General features: G+C 35.8%; 1 protein-coding gene across 3 annotated transcripts in view; it reads right to left on the bottom strand.

Annotated features, from left to right (window-relative positions):
• CHD7 (chromodomain helicase DNA binding protein 7) overlaps positions 1-22,848 on the bottom strand; it is a 233,376-nt gene that overhangs the window by 139,692 nt on the left and 70,836 nt on the right. For all 3 annotated transcript variants that reach the window (XM_072604658.1, XM_072604659.1, XM_072604660.1), the window contains exon 2: positions 9,351-11,198. In XM_072604658.1, coding sequence (XP_072460759.1) covers positions 9,351-11,015 — 1,665 coding nt within the window. In that variant the 5' untranslated portion in view covers positions 11,016-11,198. The remainder of the gene's footprint in view (positions 1-9,350; positions 11,199-22,848) is intronic.

Below are 22,848 nucleotides of genomic sequence, written 5' to 3'. Positions count from 1 at the left end.
TAATTTGTGGAAAAATCAGGAATCAAAACCAAACATTCTGACTCTTAGTCCAGTACTCCACTATACCACATTATACCACGCTGATTCCAAATCAAGTCTAGTACCTCCGGCCATAAGACAAAATTTCAAGTACTCGGAGAAAGCAATCATTTAGCCCATATCTCTATCTTCTCTAGGTCCTTCAAGTGATCCTTAAATGGTATAGTTTAATCTTCTCACCATTCCAACTCTTACCCTCACATATGCTGCATTTAGTCAACGTCCCTATTAAAATATGGCACCCAGAATCAGACATGGTGTTAGATGTTGTCTGACTAAGGCAACAAGGCAACCTGAAAATCCCTCCAGGTTCTTAATTCCTATTGATGTATTTTGAACATGGCTTTAATGTAAATTTTGAACAACGAAAACTAAAATTCCACTTAAATTTCTTAAAAAGACTGAAATATACCATTTATGTGATTGGGTTTGTTTGGGGGTTTTTTTGCCTATTTAGAAGGGGCATGAATTGGAGATACTTTATAGTATGCCATCAAGGAATGACAATTTTAATAACATTAAAGTAAAAAGGTGAGCATAATTGCTGAAAACATAATGAATTCATTTCAAAGAAAAATAAAAATTCTTAGTTTATTTCATTTGAATTATCTTTATTCCCCTTCATTAGTACAGAAAGTAGAAAGTTGAGTGCATTGTGAAATTGCAAAAAAAAAAAAAAATCAAGAAAATAATTTCACACATCTCATTAATTTATTTTCTACCAAACATTTAAATTTACATTTCTTTTATTTTCCTTCTCTAAAAATTAAGTTAACATTTCACATTAGACATATGCATTAGCTTGGTTTAGGAACCAACATGCCTATTATAGAAAAATCAGTTTGAGCAAACTTGTAAAATACATTCTAAAATGAGGTAAAAATATGGACTTACAAATCAGAAGAGCATTTTAGAATAAGGGCACACTAGGAATAGAAGAGAAAGATAGGACTCAGAAGATAAAGTAAATGTCTAAAATACAGCTACTTCTCTCTAAAAGTTCTGATTTAATCCATGGCGAAAACATTAATTTAGCCTTAGGTGGTTCTTCAACACCAAAATCAACTAGCTATTCAACGTTGTTAACAATCTGCCTTCACTTTACCAGTTCAATTTTCTGTCCCAAGGATCTACTGCTTTTACATTGCACTATACCATTATCTGAACACTAAAAAATTTGGTATCAAGTCTAAACATTTGCTCCACACCTACTTCCCCATCTGGAATGCTGTTCCTCTTTCTACCTATGAGGCTAAATCCTACTCATCATTCTGAGACTAGCTCAGATTTAGTCTCTCCCAGGACTAAGAGATTCCTCCACAATTCCAGCCTTGATTTATCCCCTTCCCTGAACTTTCAAAACCTTCATCTGCCCCTCTCATTTTAGCACTCAATCACACTTCCTCTTCTCTCACTCTCTTCTTAACTAACTCTCTTCAGTCTGACTTGAAGCTTCATCATTCAACCAACATTGCTCTCTTTTTTGCCAAATCTTTGCCTTTTCTCAATCCTCATCCTTCTTGACCTTTATGTGGCCATGGACATTGTGATCAACCTTTTCTCCTTTATCAACCCTGGGATCAATCTCTTCTCTTTAGGTTTTTGTGACACCACCACTCAGTTTCCTTTCTTGGACCTTCAGCCAGTTTCCACTAACCATGGGTGTCCCACAAGACTCTCTGTCCTAGAAAATCCTCTCTTCTCCTTCTATTACCCTCTTGTTTCAAAAGCCCTCATTACTTCTCACCTAGATAATTGCAATGATGTCTGTATTAGTGTTCATGCCATAGGTCTCTCCCCACTACTACACTGCCAAAGATATTTCCCTTAAGTGCAGATCTGATTATGACAATCCCCCAATCAAAAAACTTGTGTTTTCCTACTGCTACTAGAAAATAAAAATTCCTATTAAGCTTTAAGATCCCTTCACAACCTCCCAACTTATCTTTCCAACCTTCACATTACTCTCCCTCTTAATTATGTGACTCAGCCAAACTGGCCTCCTCTCTGTTCCTCACGTGACTCATCATTTTCTATCTTCTGTGGCTTGGCACTGGCTCATTCCCCATGCCTAGAATGGATCTTCTCTTTACTTCCATCTCAGAGAATCTCTTTTTTCTTTCAAAGCTAACTTAGCTCAAGTACCACCTTCTACATCTAGGTCTCTTACATCTCAGCTTAAAGTACACACACACATGTATGCATGTGTGTATATGTGTGTGTGTGTATATAAATATATCTATATTAGATATAGATATATATGACAATCTCAATACAATTTGCTTACCTTGTAATCCTGTGTTTTATTTTATGCATTTAAAAACATTATTCTGAGAAGGTATCCATAGGTTTCCCCAGACTGCTAAAGGGGTCCATGACCACAAAAAAAGTGCTTAAGAGTACCTTTTCTATAGCAATATAATAAGGATGATCAACCGTGAAAGACTTGGTTACTCTGATCAACACACAGATCCAAGATAATTACAGAGGATCTGTGATGAATAATGCTATATCCTTCCAGAAAGGGAACTGATGAACTCTGAATGCTGACTGAATCATACTTGAAAAAAAAAAAAGAAAAAACCCACAAACTTATTCTACATAAAGCCTCTTCTAATTCCTTCCACTGTTTGTGTTCTCCCTCTCAAACTACCTTATATTCAACTATGTTGCATTTATCTTCTTTATATCTACTCTACACAGAATTTTCTTTACATTTATTCTATATATTCTATATGTCCTTATTATCTCTCTTGTTAGAATATAAGCTCCTTAGAAATAGGAAACTGTCTCAGCCAAAGTATTTGCACGCCCAGTGCCTACTACAGCACAAAGCAATAATCAACAAATCATAAAATGAGAAATAAACCTAGTCAACGATATTAAGGTATGTTTCTCATTTAGTTTGTAGGCACCTTCATAGCAAGCACTTAAACTGTTTCCAGATTTAATGCATGGCTGATTTAGCCCTAGATTTACTTTCCTCCCCTTTCATTTGTTTTGAGTGAAAACTTGAGGAGGTAAAGTGTGTTCTCACTGATACATTCATTCATTTTTTTCAGTCAGTATTTAGCAAATGGGTAAAATGTGTATGGTACTTTGAGTGTTTTGTTAGGTTTTTAAAAGAGCTTTTTTGTTGCTAAATGAAAATTGGTGTTTTATAGAGTTCTGAAACCTCAGAATTTGTAATTCCCTTGAATACAAAATTATTTTCCTAGTATCTATCTTTGAACATGAAATGCTCAACTGTGAACTTCTAAACTCAATAATCAAAACTAAAAGTTCTTTTTATTAGAATAAATTGTAACAGATGACAAATATGAAATGCATTTAATATTAAATACAGACTCATAGGTTCTTGATAGTTGGAAAAGAATTGTAAACACATTTTTTCATGTTTTTTTTTCCTTTGCAACACAATGAAAATATTAGTAAATGTACTGTAAGACAGTGATATTAATTTGAACTAAATAATTTATGTGCCTGTGGGATGACCCCACAAAATCGTGCTAAAGGTGAAAATAACTGCTCCCGAAGGGCCTCCAATGCCAACAGTGGACAGAAAATACTTCTATTAGACCATCAGATAATCCACCGCTTTACAATGCAAAATCATGTAAAGGATACTAGGTACTCCATGAAGTGTGCATGATTTAACTCTTTTCCAATTAAACTATAAAGTATTTTTCCTAGAGGTAGCTTTTAAAAGCAATAGTAAAAACAATAAAATTCAATAGTAAAAAAAATTTCACCTTTGCATTTTTTACATGTTTCGGCCACTCCATTTCAATATACTGTATTTCTATTATGCATATGCAATATCTTCTTATTTCTATCTCAAGGATACCTCCGTTGTCCATCTCTGTAAAGGGAATAGACTGTCCTGCAACAATCACAGGGGGGGTCTCTCTCTTAGTCATTGCTGGCAAGATTCTTGCTAGAGTCCTCCTTAATAGGTTGATCCTTCACCTGGCAGATGGTCATATACCTGAGAGCCAGTGTGGCTTCAGAAAGGGCAGAAGAACAGTCAATATGATGTTTGCTGCCTGACAACACCAGGAGAAATGCCAGGAGCAGAACAGAGGTCTGTACACCACATTTGTGGATCTGACCAAGGCCTCTGAACACTGTTAGTCGTGACGGCTTATGGAAAATTATATCAAAATTTGATTGCCCACAGAAGTTCATCAGCATTGTACGTCAATTTCATGATGGCATGTTTGCCCAGGTTCTGGATAATGGACAAAGCTCTTGTGCCCTCCCAGTCACCAATGGAGTGAAACAGGGCTGTGGGTTTGTGCCCATGTTTTTTAGCATGATGTTTTCAGCCATGCTGTCAAATGCTGTCAGTGAGAATGAACACGGCATCAAAGTCAACTACCATACTGATGGTAAGTTCTTCAGTTTGAAAAGGCTACAAGCCAAGGCCAAAGTGGAAGGAGTGTTGGTGCATGATTTTCTGTTTGCAGATGATTGTGCACTCAATGCAGCCTCTGAAGCTGAGATGCAACAAAGTATGGATCAATTCTCTGCTGCCTGTGCTAATTTTGGCCTAAAAATTAACATCAAGAAAACACAGATGCTCCATCAGCCACCACCACACTATCCATACGTGGAAACATTAGTTACAACAAATGGAGAAGTTTTGAATGCTGTGAATAAGTTCAATTGCCTTGGTAGTGTACTTTCCAGGGATGTACACATTGACAATGAGGTTGACACACCGCATTGCCTATTGCCACGCATAGGTCAATGTTTGGGAGGCTCAAAAGAAAAGTTTGGGAGAGAAGAGGTATTAGACTGACTACCAAACTGAAAGTCTACAGAACCATTGTGCTGACCTCATTGTTGCATGCTTGTGAAACATGGACAGTCTACCAATGCTATGCCAAGAAACTGAATCACTTCCATTTGAGCTGTCTTAGGAATATTCTGAAGATTACCTGGCAGGATAAGGTAACAGACACTGAAATCCTTCCTTGAACTAAACTGCCAAGCATTCATAGAGCTTCAGAGAGCACAACTCTAATGGGCTGGCCACGTTGTTCAAATGCAAAATGTATGCTTGCCAAAAAGACTATTTTATGGAGAACTTGCATGGGGGAGGCGATCACATGGTGGTCAGAAGAATCAATACAAGGACACTCTCAAGATCTCTTTCAAGATCTTTGGATTTGATTCTGGGACACCAAAGACATTGGCACAGTGTCTCTATGAGCAAAGCAGAATTGAGATAACACAAAGGAAACGTAGGATGTGCAGATTTGGAGTAACCATCCCAAATGTTCACACAGACTATCTGTGCCCAATCTGTGATACAGCATTCCCAGGTTGTATTGGTCTGATCAGCCACAGTCATACACACTGAAACTTCGCATTATCATGGTAATATCATTTTGGTCCTCTTGAGAATGAAGGACAACAATCATTTCTATCTCTTATAGTTACAATCATGCGTTGACTCTGAATCACAAATCATAGTGAATTTGAAATGTCTCATGGTATAGTAAGAAAAGTCAGGAAGTCAGTTCAAGTAAATACAGTCAGTCTATCACCTATCTAACCACAGGACCATGGAAAAGTAGTTTTTTTAATTTCCCTGAGCTTCTATTTTATCATCTACAAGAAAAGGGGATTGGACTAAATGATCTCTAAAGTCCCTTCCAACTTTTAACACTTTTATGATTCCCCATAAATCTGCACCCAGATTGTGAGATACTTGAGGGTAAGAGTTATCTTTTCTCTCGTTTTGTATCCTTAGAGTTTATCACAGTGCCTGACACGTTTTGGTGCTTAGTCATTTCAGTAGTGTCTGATGCTTTGTGATGCCATTCAGGATTTTATTGGCAAAGATACTGGAGTGGTTTGCCATTTCCTTCTCCAGATCATTTTAAAGATGAGAAAACTGAGGCAAACAAAGTTAAATGATTTGCCCAGGGTTGCACAGCTATTAAGTATCTAAGACCATTTGAACTCAGGAAGATGAGTCTTCCTGACTCCAGGTCCAACACTCTTATCCACTGGACCACCTAGCTGCCTGCCTGGCATAAGCAGGGGCTTAATAAATGTTTACTGACTGACTGACTTACCTATACCACTAAAAAAGGCAGGTTCACTTGATACTTTTCACTATAAATGGCAGAATTTCTAGAGAGTTAGATAGGAAAGATGTCTGGAAATAAAGTCTTCTTAAAAAACCTAAGATCTCCCCTATATGACATGAAAACAAATTTGTTGGCTTTTAGTGGAGTTTGAATATTTTCTGTCAGGAAAGAAAATCAGACCTAAAATCTAAATTCAAGGTAAAACCAATAAAAGTAGCTACATTTGCTTTGCATCCTATGATCTAATTTAATGACATTTACTTGGTACTCCTCCTTTAGAATCATAGCCACTAGTAGGGAAATTTGGAAGAAATGAAAAAAGTCATCCAACACCCACCAACTTAACAATATCTGTAAATCTGTATGGAAACCTCTAGTGACAAGAAAATCACTACTTCCACAAGGGAAATCAATGACTTTTTGGAAAGCTCTAATGATTGACTACCTATTCATTTTTAATATCTTTGCACTTAGTCTCTGTGGCAATATAAAAATATTCTTTTACCTAACTACTGTCTCCACCAATTCTTTATCCTCTTACCCTCTAATTGTGAGTCAGCTGCAAGGTTCAGGCTTGCAGGGCTGGGGAGAGCCCTCTAATCTTTGACCATACTTTGTCCTTTAGAAAATTCATCCCTTTATCCCCTCTATGCAAATAACTCCAAAATCTATTCCTAGATCCCCCATTCCTCTAATTTCAGATAGCAACATGACATTTTCACTAAAATGTAACCTGAAAAGCAACAAGTTCATGTCTAAAAAGGAATTTTTCAGCCCCAAATTAATTTTCCCCTACTTCTATCAACCACACATTGATTGTCCAAGAAATTCAGAAGCTTTGGAGGTGTTTCCTCCAATATCTTGCACCTCCATTTATCCCTTGCACTCTCCATTTATGTCTCTCCATTTATTACTTTGCCTAGTCTGCCTTCAATTCAGTTAATAAGATAGCATTTATTAATCACTTACTATGTGCTAGGTACTGGAGATACAAACAGCACAGCCTCTGCCATCTTCTCAGTCAGTATGGCAGAATAAGACTTTCTAGTGGAAGTAGGTTCCTCAATACCCTTCTCATAAAGCTACAAGAAAAATACTAAAGTAAAGAAACACTGCAAAAAAAGCCACAAGATAACCAGTATACTCACCTTCCTCTTCTCCCCAACCCTCCCCCAAAAAAGCAGAATGAAAACTAGGGCCAAGAAACATAGATAGTTAGAGGGATAGATAGATACGCACATACACATATATTTTTAAAATATACATAGTAAATGCAATACCTATAGTAAAAGTAGTAATGCAAATGGGAAAAAGAAGCAATGAAAGAGAGTCCAAAGTGAAATGGATAACTGACATTTAAAGAATTTAAGAATTAACACAGGTACACATATCATGAGAGCAATTAAAAGAGTCTATCCAGGAACTAAAGCTAGAATTATTAAATGATTTTTAAAATGAAATTAAAAAGGCCTACTGGGAGAATATAATAGGAAACCTGAAGAAAATTTATAGTTGCTATCAATGACAATCTTGCTACAACAAAAATTAAAATATCAGAGAATACAGAAGTAGAAAAACAAACTTAAAAATAATTTCTGAATTTGAAAAAGTGTAGTAGAAATAATACATCGAATAGAATAATAATAATAGCTGATATTTTATGAACTTTAAGGTGTGTATACACACGCACGCACGCACACACACACACACACACACACATGATTTCAACCTTCTAACAACCCAGTGAAAGACAGATGGTACAGATATTGTTATCCCCATTGTAAGGAAGAGGAAGCTGAGACTCAGAAAAGTTAAAGGACTTTCTTCCATAGCTAACGAGTCACAACTCAAGTTTCACTTGTCTCCAAGTCAAGTGGTCCTTCCACTACACCATCCACTGACTTTACAAGTCAAGATACTGCAACTTCTGGATCATGGACATCCCTGAAAATTAAGAAAAACCAAAGAACCTAAATACTTTATTACATCCACGGAGGTAGGAAGATCCATCATTCCCTAAATACCCAGAACAAGGTGAAGGTCACAACTCCATTCCTTCTGGTGAAAGAGAGACCCATTAGGCATCATCATCTATCCTAACACTGAATCCCATCCTCCAGGCCCTATCATCCAACCTGCCTCTACACAGATCAATTTATGATTAAGTGCCAAATGAGTGGTATAGGTAGCAAGTATGGATATTTCTAAAAACCATTACTCAACAATACTGCGAGAGAACTCTGTTCACTTAGATGTTTTGACATTTGTTAAAATATAGGTGCACAATTTAGATTGGGAAGAAGTTTTTGTTTATTTACAAAACTTGAGATCTAGATCTATTCTTTTACTGAATGCATTATTTGGTTAGCAACTTTCATAAAATACAATGCATGAAAAAAAATCCATAGTTGAAAGACAATTTTACCAAGAAAGACTTTTTTTCAAAGCTTAGGAACCAAATCTGCATGAATTAAAACACACTGCAGCATAGTTTATTTTGGCCTTCTGATATCTGCAATTTAAGTGCACACAAACGCAAAAGAGATGGTGTAATCACCTATAAAAAGCAAGGACGAGTATTTGGCAATTTCTGAAAAAATGCATCATCATAAAGAAAAAGGATAACTAAGTAAAATTAAAGCTAGCAAAACTTTGTTTAAATGAACCACAATCAATCAACAAGTATGTTTTAAATACGAACTGTAATTCTTTTTATTTTGTTTCTTTCTTCTCTTTAATTCACACCTCTCCATACTTCTCCTTCTCCCTTGTTGCCTCCCAGTTGGAGAAGAGGAGCTAACAGATTAAAATTCCAGTTGAGTGGCAATAGGTTAATCACTTAACTGCTCTGAGCCTCAGTTTCCTCAACTATGTAATAAATAAAATAATACCTCTTATCAGCAACATCATAGAGTTAGTTATTGTGAGGAAACTATCTTACAAAACTTACTACTTAAACCTGAGAAACTGTTTTGATTTATTGAGCAAACAGCTTGCAAACATAAACCAAGGAAGCTACAACTGAAATCCATAAACACTTATTAAGTGCCTACTGTGTGCCATGAACTGTGCAAAGCACTGGAAAGGCAAAGCTCTCTTCTCATTTAAGGGAGAGTTACATTAGACAAGAAGACAGGTTACATGAGACAAGATGGAAGGTGTGCTTAATTTCCTATTTCAATAAATACAGGTTGAGAAGTCACTTACTTGATGGACAGGCACTTTCTGAGGGGTGTTCTGGGGTGACTGGTGAAGCTGTGCCCAAGGCTGGTGATGTGGATGTGGTGGTGGTGAAGACTGATGATGCATCCCTGGGTGGGGCTGCATTGGAGGACAGGTTGGCAACTGTTGAAAAGATGGGGGCTGACCAGGATGTTGTTGGCCAGGTAGCAATCGATCTTGTATTGCTTGGGGATCTGCGAGGCCAACACCAGGACAACCATTTGGTCTCATGTGCCCGCTAATTTCCCGTGGTGTTGAGGACATGCTCATAAATGGACGAGACTGTTGCATGTTTCTGGGGCCCATATTCCTCTGTCCAATTCCCATGGTACCAGGGGGCTGGTGTGATGGCTGAGGGTGGGGAATATTTGGATAATTGCCAACTTCCATGGGTATTCCAGCACTACCAGGCCTTACTTGTGGAGGAGGGGTACCTGCTGGATTACTCATTGCTTTCATGGGTGACATGGGAGGTGGAGAGGCATAAGTTCCCTGAGGCTGTGAAGGATGCATAGTTTGTGTGTTCATTTGGTTAAGTGAGCCACTGGGGTGAATGGGCTGCTGGTGCATTAGTCCTTGACCACTGTTTGATGGAAATCCTACAGCATTTGGGTATCTTGGTACAGACGGATTCATTGGAGTGTTATTTGTAAGGCCTAAATTTTGATTCATCCCTGTATTGTTAACTAATCCCTGATTTAGGTTACTGTAAGGATATCGAGAATACTGCCCTGAGTTGTTTATAGTAGGTGAGGGTACTGTCTGGCTCCGAGAACTAAAATTAAGGGTTTGTGGCCTAACAGCCCCTTGTTGAGGAGGATTAGGGGAGAATCTGGGACTGTGAGCAACTGATTCTCCATGGAGAGCAGTGGGGGGATGGTGATGAAACTGTTGGACTGAGTGACGTAAAGAAGGTGCCATGCTGGGATTCTGTTGGGGCACATGAGACAAGTGGCCAGGTCCTGAGGTGGCAATAAAGGGATTTCCCTGATTAAGGCCTTCTTGACCTTGAGAAAATTGGTTCATTCTCTGTTGTGGCTGACCATGCTGTTGCATTGAAAAATCACCACGAGCCATATAGTTTCCCATCTGTTGCATGTGTGGAGGATGGCCCTGTCCAGGGGGTCCAGATGGATTCTGTGGTGGCTGGGGCGGTTGCTGCTGTTGCTGGTAAGGGGCTCTTATCTGGTCTGGCACTTGAACAGCCCGTGGTCCCCACATAGAGCCACTGTCCACAAAAGGCTGTCCATGTCTTTCATTCTGCATGCCAGGATAAACTCCCATCTGACCACCACTACTGCCACCATGAGGAACCTGAGGAACTGGAGGGTTGTGATACTGTGAGTGAGGAGAAGCTATACCATTCCCAGGGGCATTACTCATCATTCTGTTAGGCTGATCCATCAGATGCATCTTTTGCTGTTCATACTGATTATAGTGATCAAAATGGGTCAACTTTGCTTGATTTTGATTAGTAGGGGGATGATGAAGAGAGGACTGCAAAGAGGCAAAACCTTGGTCTAGAGGCATTTGCTGACCCATAGGATTGACTGGATTTTCAGGGTAACCACATTCTCCAAGGCCTTCCAGCCCTTCACTGAAAATATTTCCATCCTCTCCAAAAAGACTCATCATTCCTGGATCCGCCATCTTCTTCCAACACACGCACGGCTCCTCAGAGCTACAACTGGAAAGAGCTAGTCTGAGCTTCACCACTTCACTGAGGTGTTTGTCAACAAGGCCTTTAATCCTTAACTAATCTTCTTCATGTCATTCCATATTTCCTTAATTCTCTTGAACCATGCAGTGTCAAGCAAAGTCTGATTATAAGTCCTGGAAAAATAAGAGAAGGGAGACAAAACAGACACAAAATTAGAAATGAACATTGAAAACTGTCAAGACTTAACACATTTGAATTTGGTTTAATTCAAACAATACTAATTTATCCCACTGACTGAACTACAGAAACTCATTAGCTTCCATCAGAAGCAAAACACTAACCTTAAGCTTAAATTAATCCATTCACTACACTTCCTAGTGTTCCATTCTTGGATGAAACAGAACAAAAGAACATACAACATGCAGCAGCAGCAGCAGCAGCAGCTGCCACAGCAGGCAGGCAGATGCATGAATCTAGCCCAGCAGCCCATCTGCTGAACTAAAACCCTGAAAATGCTCTAGTTACCAACAGCCATGTCCTTAACCTTATTCCCCTGAGTAGTGTCATCAGATGAGCAAGCATCATCATCTGGGGCTGTGATAAGCCAAAGTTCGTTAAATTTATGAAAGTCTCTTATAAACATCAAAGGAAGTCATTACATCTGAAATTAGAACACTCCAGTCAACCTACAAATGTGCAGGTAACACACTATGTCACAGGCATCCACCTGCCATTGTCTAAAGCTGAGATGAAAAACAAGCTTGGAAGACAGTAAATGACACTCATAATTGTATTAGGGTTAACAATATAAATATACAAGCTTCAGAACAAAACTTAAAAGGACAGTTTTCATTTGTCAAGAAAATAAATTTCTAAATACCACATTCAGGCTAACAAATATGGCTCAATGTCCACTGAACGGAAGAAGATCTGTGTCAAAATTCTGTGTTGATAACAAAGAAAGTTCAATCACTGGATGCATTATTCACCCAAAGGCACAGCGGTTACTAATGATGTAATAGGATCCCATTGATGACTAGGTACAAAAAACAAAACAAAACAAAAAATAACCCCAGCTACAGATTTTATACAAGATTATTCTCATTTGTACGAACATAAAACTTTTATTAGATAAAATTAGGCAATACTGAAAATAACTTCCATGGAACAAAGTCTCAACTATGTCATGTAGTCAGCACCACCTTGTCTGTAGCACATAGTTTGCAGGTAGTCTCTTGATAGGTAACATTTTATTCAAATTACTTCAAAGGAACATTTGGCTTCAAATAATACTTTTGCAGTGTGCCAGCAAACTCCTTATCATGTTTAAATAGCCCTTTAAAATTCACAAATTTCTTTTCTTACAACGGGTAGTAAGATTGTTATCGTCTCCATTTTGCAGATGAGAATTTGGAGAAACTAAGTAATTTCATCTTAATTACGTGGTTACTGTCAAAGTCAAAAATCAAACCAGGTATTCCAATACCAAGACTAACATTCTTTCTACTATACAATGGCTCTTCAAATAAGATGGATCAGTAAAGTGGTTAGTTAGTATTTTTTTTTCTGAGTTTTCATTAATGGAATCTGTATGGAGGTTCTAATTAACTTTTGAAAAGTGACTAATATGCATCTTTCAAGTTTATACTTTTTCTCCTTTATAAGGACATAAAAAATTGTATGATATTGACTCTCTTGAAAACAATTAATTCTCAAGGAATTTAAAAGATGATTTAGTAGGCAAGTCTAAATTATGGATGGTAATTATCATACGGAAACTTAAATGACCAGAAGTCCACAGCAAGAAACTCTAGTCAGACCAAAACTTGTAGACTCATATTGCCCTGTTCTAACATTCCTAACAAGACAATGATTTACTTTATATAAAATGTAAACAGCATCCCAATACAATGCCAGAATTACAGACTTATAACCTAAAAGGGTCTTGAGGTCTGTGGTTTTCAGATGACAGCTGTCAAATGAAGTCAGCGTTCTCCCCACTAAGTTACTGACTACCATAACCTTTCTGATCTAGGCTTTTCCCCCCAGAAACATAAGTCAAACAGAGGAAAATAAGGTGAGCACTTAAGCAAATTTACTGGTAAATGTGCTACATATATAAGTGTATTATGTAGCATTTGAAACAAAGTAAAACAGAAACCAATATCACAAAAAAGCATGAGAAATCTTTTAAACTGAGTTTACCTAAAAAGATCAGTGAAATTAATTTATTCAAAATTAATTTTCCCTTTCAGGATCATAACCACTGGATTTGAAATATTAGAAATTAGAATTGATAATGACTTAAAAACCATCAAGAAGAGTAGTGATTCACCAGAAAATGCACTGATTTGGCATAGGAAATATATAGCTAATTATATGCCTTTACAAACCAAAATTCTTTAAACTTTGATTCTTGAAGTTCTTGGTTACCTAGGGGTGGAAGACTGGTCCAGAATACAAAAGGTGAAGTTCTCTTCATATAAAATGTACTTATTTTACCCTATACTTTTGAGAAAATACTTTGTTATTTTTTTAAAAGCAACAACCAAGAAATACCTTTTGCCAATAAGTCAAAGATAAAAATAATAACAAAAAGATATACAAGACCTATATATTATAAAAATAGTCATGGAAATTTTTTGTAGTGCAAAGAACTAGAAGCAAAGTGCATATCTACTGTAGAATGACTGAACAAATTATGGACTGGGAATGTAATGGAATATTATTATCCCATAAAAAATGACAAAAGGGCCAGTTTTAGAGAAACCTGAGAAGACTCATATGAACTAATACAGAGTAAAGTTAGGAGAACAATTTCTATAACAACAACAACAATGCAAAGAAAAACAACTTTGAAAGACTTAAGAACTCTAACCACATAACAATCATCCATGAGTCCAGAGGACGAATCATGAAGTATGCTATCCACCTCCTAAAAGAAAGGCAACGTATTCAAGGTGCAGAATGAGGAATACACTTTTGGACCAAGCCGATGTGAAAATTGGCTACTTTTGATTATGCATATTTGTTACAAATATTTCCCTTATCTTTTTCTTTTTCCAAGGATGGGAGAGTAGGATAAGGAAGGGGATTCAGGATAGAATTACTCCTCAATAAAAATGAAAAGAGGACTAAAGGCCAAAGAGAATCATTGACAAGCAGGCAACTTTGAAAGTTAACATGTTGTTTATTGTATGCTTGAAAATAAATTTGATTCTAGAATGTATAGGCTGCTTATTTTATTTGGTGGCTGCCAAGTTCAAAATTTTGTAAAAACCTACCTTACTAATAACCATGAAAGTTTGAAAGATCCTCCCCCCACCCTAAAAATTATATCAGGTATGAGGAAACACAGCCAGCATATTAGAATAAACTGCAATGTTTGACTAAAGAGGAAACAAATAAAAGAAGATTAAAATGCCAGTTAATAATGGTGTCTTGAAATGATTTCCCTTAAAAGTTGCACTTTGGAAAGGATACAAATACTTAAAGTGATATTTATGCTTAATTAGAGTTTTAAATAAAAATATGGTTAAGTCTTAAATCATCCTAATTTGTAAAACTTCTGAAATCACTTTTAGACAAGAAGTAAAAGGATAAGGAAAAAATGATAAATACTAAGGATACCATATCATAAAATGCTCCTTGGTTATCTATTTGACAACTGCTTTAGCTATGTATTCCAGGGAAAACAAGTTAAGTGCCCTACTATATACCTAGTGAATATAATAAGTCTCAGTAACATGAATTTCCACTATAGTACTCTGCTTAACATTATGTGAAAAGTGAATTGTAGAACCTTTCTCTATGTGTCTCTCATAGGATGAGTGAGGTTGGGAAAAGAATTATCAGATTTCTCAACTAACAAAGGTGAGAATTAACAGAATCATAAAGCCTTGCTGTGAAACCAATTCTAAGAGCCACAGAAATGTAGAACTACAAAGAACTTTGGAGATCACTTTGTCGAATATCTCCTCGTTTTGCAGAAGAAGAAACTCTTTTATAGATTTCACTTAGCAAACATCTCCTTAAGGTTTTTACAGCTTTAAACATGTCTCCCGACCAAGAAAAAACAAAATGAAAAACAGAATCAAAAACAAGGGGAAAATAAAAGTATAAATATATTTCCATTTATTCAGAAATACAAAGTCAGATAAGGAGAATATAAAATAAAGGATTTCTTATCTTTTGGTGAACAATTGCATAGTACTTCTTGGATCATGCAAGGATCATGGAAAATTCCTTCAATGCTTAAAAATGATTATGTAGTTGACATGAGTTACACATCTTTTAATGAGCCAAACATCTATGCCAGCAGGGTTTGGCTACTAAAAACACACACCAGGAATTTCAACTGCTTCTTTAGGAAGTGGGAAAATAAAATGCCAAGTTAAAGCCACAGAATAACATTTGCTTGGGCAAAATGAATCTTCAGAAGGAGAAAATGCTACCTGGGAAATCAGGAGGAGAAAATATAGCACTATAACATATTTTCAAATAAGGCTATTTTTAAAATAGTACTCAATTATTTTCCACTCATTTCTGATTTCCTATATCTAAATAATTAGTTCTTAACAAACATACTTTTCTTCAGGTAAGATAACTTTCCATATTCTTGCTTTTATCATTAAAACTAGTTTGCTAGAAGAATCTGACACTACTAGTAGCACAGATTGGACATTTTCTCAGGAAGGAGTTACTAAAATATGTTTTTTTGTCATGTGATCATATATTTCACATGAAAACTACTTCCTTTTAGTTTTTCTACCTTTCTCATCTACCTACTTAAGTAAGAGATCATCCATCCAGAAAGGACAAGAACTCTGAACATAAATTTCCAACATACTTAGATAAATTTATACATGAACAAAATATGAGCAACATGAGTTCCTCCCTAGTGGATGCTGTAGGATACTTCTGTGTCATGAGCTGATCAAATTGTTTTCCGTTAAAAAAAAAAAAAGGAGCAAACCCCTCCCAGGTTAAAGAAATCATAACTAAATAAGTGAATAATCTTACATGAAAGTACACTAAGTCAGTGTTTCCATTTACAATAAGATACTTTTAATAGAATACTTTAAAGGCTGTATCAGAGATGTCCAATGAGATTTTGTGTGATCACCATACTTGCCACTTTCTAGAAGTGGAAATTCAAGTCAACTGAACTGGCAGATTGTTGGCAATCAAAAACAGTATGTTTAACTGAAAATGACCTACAGAAAGAAGCAGGAACTTATAGTTTATCAGTTGTAGATTTACTGTGTGCAGCAAGCAAACAGTGTCCAAAATATTTTTTTTCCCTTCTAATTACATTCTTTGGCAAGGCAGATAAGATGTAACACTCTTTCTTAGATGAAATAAAAATTTAATACTTTTTGGCAAAGATAATTAATTCTATTCTGCACACCTCACTCCAGAAAAATAGCATCTGATTAAACACCACCACTTTGAAGGTGTTTTTTTTTTTTCAATTCTAAACTCACTGACATGATGAAACAACTCTATTATTTCTGAATGTCATGTTAAGGTTCAAGTTTTAAATCCTAATCACCTATAAAAGTTCTTACTAAATATTTTCCTCATATTTTCACTTCTTGAAAAACTTAATTTTTACTATGAAGGGAATGATTTCTTTGAAGTCATGCTAAACTAATGAAATTTTAAGTATGTTATTTTAGAAAAGCAATAATTTTCTCTTTTCCCATCAATGCTAAGAAAGTATCTGCAAGCTTAAGTTGTCAAATATACCACAAGTTGCTACTTATGTGATGTATAAATGTTTATATATACGCATATATATTCATATCAGTCATTAGTGTATAAGAAGAATAAACCAAATTGGTCAAGTCCTGTAGAAAGGATAGTGTTTTTTAGGTCTGTGAAATTCCAAAATTTTAGAAAAATTAACAGGTCAAAGTCAATAAATATTATGAATCCATTATGGTGCCACCAATTTTGTAAACAGTAATCAAATTACCATTTCTGTTAAAAAATGAATTATTCTAAATTTATGCATTGTAAATTTATATCATGCTTCATTTACCCATTTAACATAGTAAAAAATAATACATGTGAATTTTAGGACTGATACTGTCTTTTTTTAAATGTTCCATAATAAAAAGATTTTTTAAAAGTACATTTGCATTTGAAAAAAGACACTTAACTGACAAATACAACAAATAATTATTCAACTTTAAAATTATCACTAAGAAACATTTAAACTGCAATATTCAAAAGGCAACTTCCAAAAATGATTACAATTTTAAGACAATTCCATTTGTTTTACCCCATATTTTTACAAGACACAAAGCACAGTTATACCTAACATCTTATTTTATTTTTTGCAATGGTGAACTAGTACCACATTACATAAGAGTATTTCATAGGTTTATTGCAGAAAAATTTCAGTTATTTCCACATAAATGAGTCTGATTATGGTGGTTTCTTTATAAGATAAAATGTGTTCAATGTAACACTTAAGCTTCAAGAATTTTCAGAACATTCAAATGCTTTCTTTTTAAACCATAAGCTATAAAAAAACAATCATTTAATAATACATGGTTAATACAAGTATGTGACAATAAAGGAAAATCAATGGAAATATTAATGATATCCTACAATGCACAGATGTCGCTTCATAAAAGCATGAGAGCCAGAGAAAACTCTAAATGTTCCTTGACAGAAGGAAAAACACCCTGCACTTCAACTTTAAAAATACTATTTCCTTGAAATCAACCCTTCTAAATTTCAAGTCCTCGGAGAAAAGAAAAGACCACCCTGCTCCTGACTACGAACATGGCTAAATATGACCATCACAGAAAATGTAAACTACAGACAGCACTCAGGACTATCTTCACAGTTTCTAAAGAGAACAATGTCAACAAAGAGGGAAGTCTCTAATAGGGTACCCCCACGGTCTGTCTCCAGCCCTACCTTTTATTCAATATTTTTCACAATCTTGGCTGAAAATACAGATGACATGTTTATCATGTGGTTGACATGAAGCAGAGCTAATACACTGGATAACAGAATCAGAAACTAAAAAAGATCCTAAAATTGGATAAAAATGGAATATAAAATGATATTTAAAAGGGAAAAGATAAAGTCCCTACAGCTGAAATGTAAAAAAGGATCAAATACACAAATGTCTAAGCAAGTTTACATGGAAAATCACAGAACAGAAAAACTGTCAGGGTCTGTGATAATGGGGTAATTCCATCTAGCATTTCTTGTGCACATGCCTGCACACATACATACATTTTTTTTTTCAAATTCCTAATAACTTGGGATTCAAAGATGAGCCTGTTTATACTTCTCAGCATTGGAAACATAAGAAGGTTGTTTGTTTCTTTTGTTTCTAAGATAGATCACAAACTCAGTATGACTCAAAAGCATGATGTGGCAACTAAAAAGGTTAATGTAAAACTTCAGACAAAAAAAGGGAGGTGACATAGCCTTACTGTATCAGACCACATCTGGATTGTTCTGCTTCGATAGAAAAGGCAATGACAAGCTGGAGCATGTCCAAAGAAAAGCAACCACGTTAAAAGGATTTGAAACTATGTCATATAGGCTCAGGTAAAGGAAATAGGGATATTTAGCCTAGAGAAGATAAGATTTAGGAAGGACAAGATAGTTGTTTTTTAAGCACCTGAAGGGCTGTCATGTAAATGACGGATTAGGCTTGTTTTGCTTGGCCCCAGAGGGCAGAGTCAGGAGTAACAGGTGGAAGTGACAGGCAGCAGAGAGATTTTGACTCAATAAGGAAAAAAATATCCTCATTATCTTGGTTGTGCAAAAGTGAAATAAGTTGTCTCAAGAGGTGGGGATCATCCCCCACTGGAAGGCTTCAAGTGGAGACTAGATGAACACTTGTCAGTAATGTTGTCAAGGGGATTCCCATTCAGGTAGGTGATCCAGATTACTTCTAAGGTTCCTTGCAAGGTTGTAATTTAAAAATAGCTAAATTTATATAGAACATATGAAGCAGAAAGAAGAGAAAAGGGAAATGAAAGGCTTCACATTCACTATGGCAGAAAACACATTTTTAAAAAAATTTCACATCTCTATATAGATTAATTTCCTAAATTAATTTAAATCTATTGGAGAAAAATACTAACCAAAAAGACAAACAGAAAAGCTACATGTTACTGAAATTGGAGAAATCAATTTCCAATACTCTTGGAAAGAAAGTTAGGCTGTAGAACTTTATTGGAATAGTGCAAATTTTAGAAAATGTGGTGGCTAATATCATATAGTGACCCTTTAAAATATCCTAGGCCTAACAAAAATATTCATTAAGTCTATAAAGGTTATTGACACCACATATTTATTAACCTAATAAAAAAATCACCACTAGAAAGCATCATTCTCCCATTCATTTCAGACTTGCTCAAGCTACTGGTTTGGTATACACAAGACAGCTATATCATGAAAACCCAAAAAGGAAGAAAGAGTAGGACTGGAGGAGGAAAGAGAATGGTATTGTTGCCATCAATTGTCAATTGATCTTCTAGCAATTAGTCTCTTATAAAGCTGACACTAAACCACTGGAGGATTCAGGAGGTGGACCAAGGGGCAACATACTCAAGTTTGGGGGGGAAAGGGGAAGAGACATCAAGCATAATTGATAACTTGTTAAGGACCATGTTTCTATATACATATTGCAATTGTCACTGATTAATTGACCTAGCAATTTCCTACTTTTTTAGAATTTAAGAAGCATTTAGAAAGCTGCAATTTTTTTCCAGTTATGGGAGAAGCTGGAGTAGGCATCACATAGGCTTCCTTTACGCATACTACCAACATTTTCCTTGAAAAGTCTGGCAGGACTACAGATGGAAATAATTTATCTACTTTCTTTGCTAGAGCAGAGCATATGTGATTGGTAGAGAATCTTATCCATCATGAAAAAAACTTGAGCACAAAGACAGACTAAGTGTCAAAAGATACAAAGGGCAGAGGTCATACCAATAAGCTGGAAGGTTTTTGAAGGACTGCAGCTGTTAATGTACGGCTATTTTATGCAAAAGAGAAATGATAGGGAATAATAGTTCAAATTTCAATCATGCTCAGTGAAGCAAGAAGACTAATGTACAATAAAAATGGAAAACTAAAAGTGAAGGGAGTTGGAACAAAAAGCTTTCTTCAAAATACAGCACATATACTATATAAGAATTACAATAAAAATTAAACATTTTTGCAAAAATATTTCCTTATCACTATTATGCAATAAACAAAATATTTTCTTAATAATTAAAATATACTCATTAATATATACTCACCAGTTAAAAGAGCATTGTACTTATATTCAGAGGAAAATATATCAAATCAGTTAACCTCTCTGGGCCTCAGTTTTCCTAAGTTGCAAAACGTAAAGTAGATAATATCTATTTTTGTCTTCCAGCCCTAAATCTATGATCCAATGATCCTACAATTTATTAATGACATAAGAGTATTGATTCTGAAAGTCATCCTGATTAGCAGAAGTTTAAAATAAGCAGAGTGCAATGGAAATTACCCCCCAGTAATTCATTTGCTATACAAACTTAGGCAAATCAGTTAACTTCCCTGAGTCACATTTTCTCTCCTGTAAAGTATAAAAATTGTACTTGATGAACTCTAAGATTTTTGAGCTCAAAAATTATATAGTTTGGATATTTCAGTATAAATTAAACAAATTACTTAATTTTTAGTAGATATTTTAAAGCTCAGTCCCCAAAACATATCATTTCAATTACAGAGAGATAACACTCGTTCCATCGATAGCCTGTGGTATAACAAGTTCAGTCATCTGTTTCCCTCTACTGATGCAAATCACAATTCCTCTACAACTTATTAGATGGCATTTAAGAATTGCTATGGTAGAAAATTCATCACCCTGTGACCAATCTGGTGATAAGAGGCTTTAATAAATTAAAACTTGTCCCTTTTTGCCAAGCAAAATGTACATTTTAGCTCAGAGAAACTTTTTACCAGATTGAGAAGGGAAGGAAATGAGCATTTCTTAGGCATCTGTTTACAGTAGGGTCACTGTGAGGATCAAATGAGATATTTGCAGGGGGGAAAAGCACTTACTTAGCACAGTGTGACACAGAATAAGTGCTACATAAAGGTCTTACAAATATGATTATCACCCTGGGAGATAGGTGCTACTATTATCCCTATCTTATAATTGAAGAAACTGAGGCACTCAGAATGTAAGTGACTTGAAGACCCAGTACACTCTTCACTGCTCCACCTAGTTGCCACAAATGCTCACAAAATGAGTATAATTTGGGAAATCCAGTCAATCAATAAACATTCATCTACTACGTACAGTGTACGCCAGTAGGGGGGAACCTGTGGCCTTGAGGTCACATGTGGCCCTCTAGCTCCTCAAGTGCAGCCCTTTGAATCCAAACTTCATGAAACAAATCCCCTTAATAAAAAGATCTGTTCCGTAAAACTTGGACTTGATCAAAAGACTGCATCCAAGAACCCAGAAGGCTACATGTGGCTTCGAGGCCACAATTACCCCATCCCCTCCCTATGGAGCTTACAGTCTAGTAGGGAGATGTTATTAATATAGATTTAATACACAGTATTATACAACAAATCTGGCAAAGAGTATAAAAAAAAAAACAAAAACAGGGTTTCATGATCCCTACAAAGGAAGCTCATAAGCAACTCAGGAGGATCAAACTTCTTAGAAGAAAAGACATCAGAATTTCACTTTTAAAGGAAAGTGAGATTTCAAGAAGTGGGAAGAAGAAAGGATAGTCTAGGATTAGGGAGCAAAGAGAACAAAGTGGGGGGAAACTAGGGTTTAAAAGGGAGAAGTCTAGTTTGCCTGGCACATAGAACATATAGAAGGGAGTAACATAAGCTATGGCTGGAAAGAGAGGCTTATGTACCATGTTGTGAGGGTTCACTGACCAGATGGGGAATGTGAATTTTGCTCAACCACTGAAAATTTCTGAGCAAAGCAGTGGCATGAGATCTATGCATAAGAAAGTCTTTTTTTTTTTTCTGACAGTGACATAAAGGAAGAATTTGTGTAGGGAGAGAACTGAAGATGGGAACATCTATAAGGAGGTTATTATATTAGTTCAAGTTCACAATAATGAGAACATTACTAGAGTGATGGCAGTGGGAATACAAGGAGCTTCACAATGTGGCACCATTCTCCTTTTCCAGCCTCATCTCACATTAGTTATTCCTATACATTCTGGATTTCCCAAAGAGTATCCATTTTGAGGATTTTACCAATTAAAAACTAGCCAATAGCACATTATTCAAGTAACAGAGACTACTATAAATATAAGTGAAAACATTAAAAAGCATGAAAAGATAAGAAACCATTGGATATCCCCTCTAATTTTCTTGTTATGAAACTGATCAGCCTAATTTAAGGATATTTATGAGGATTTATAATTGGAGTTAGTGTATTTGGCTTAATTAAATTCAAAAAATTCAACAAATACTTACAAAGCACCAACTAAATATAGAACTAGAGTTAGTAAATAGTCAGCCTTGGAGTTCAGACTGACATACACTGGCTATGATTCTGAGCAAGTCACTTTACCCCTCAGGGATGTCAAACACCTCACCCCTCTCCCCAAGTAAAAATGCAAAAGAACATAAATAATGTTATTATGTGGTTTTCTAAGTCAATATGTTCCTGCCAGGAATTCTTATACATGGATTAGTGGTCGCACTTCTATTAAGAGTTTGACATCACTGATATACTATGACAACAAATGAAAGAGAATGGGCCAATCTGAATTGTTAGAGGTTCTCTTCTAGATGATGTTCCATAGACCACTGAAATTACAGATT

Source organism: Notamacropus eugenii, chromosome 4 (genome assembly GCF_028372415.1).
Source record: "Notamacropus eugenii isolate mMacEug1 chromosome 4, mMacEug1.pri_v2, whole genome shotgun sequence".
NCBI lineage: Eukaryota > Metazoa > Chordata > Mammalia > Diprotodontia > Macropodidae > Notamacropus > Notamacropus eugenii.
Note: the sequence above shows the minus strand (reverse complement) of the source record. Positions and strands in the feature narration are given on the sequence as shown.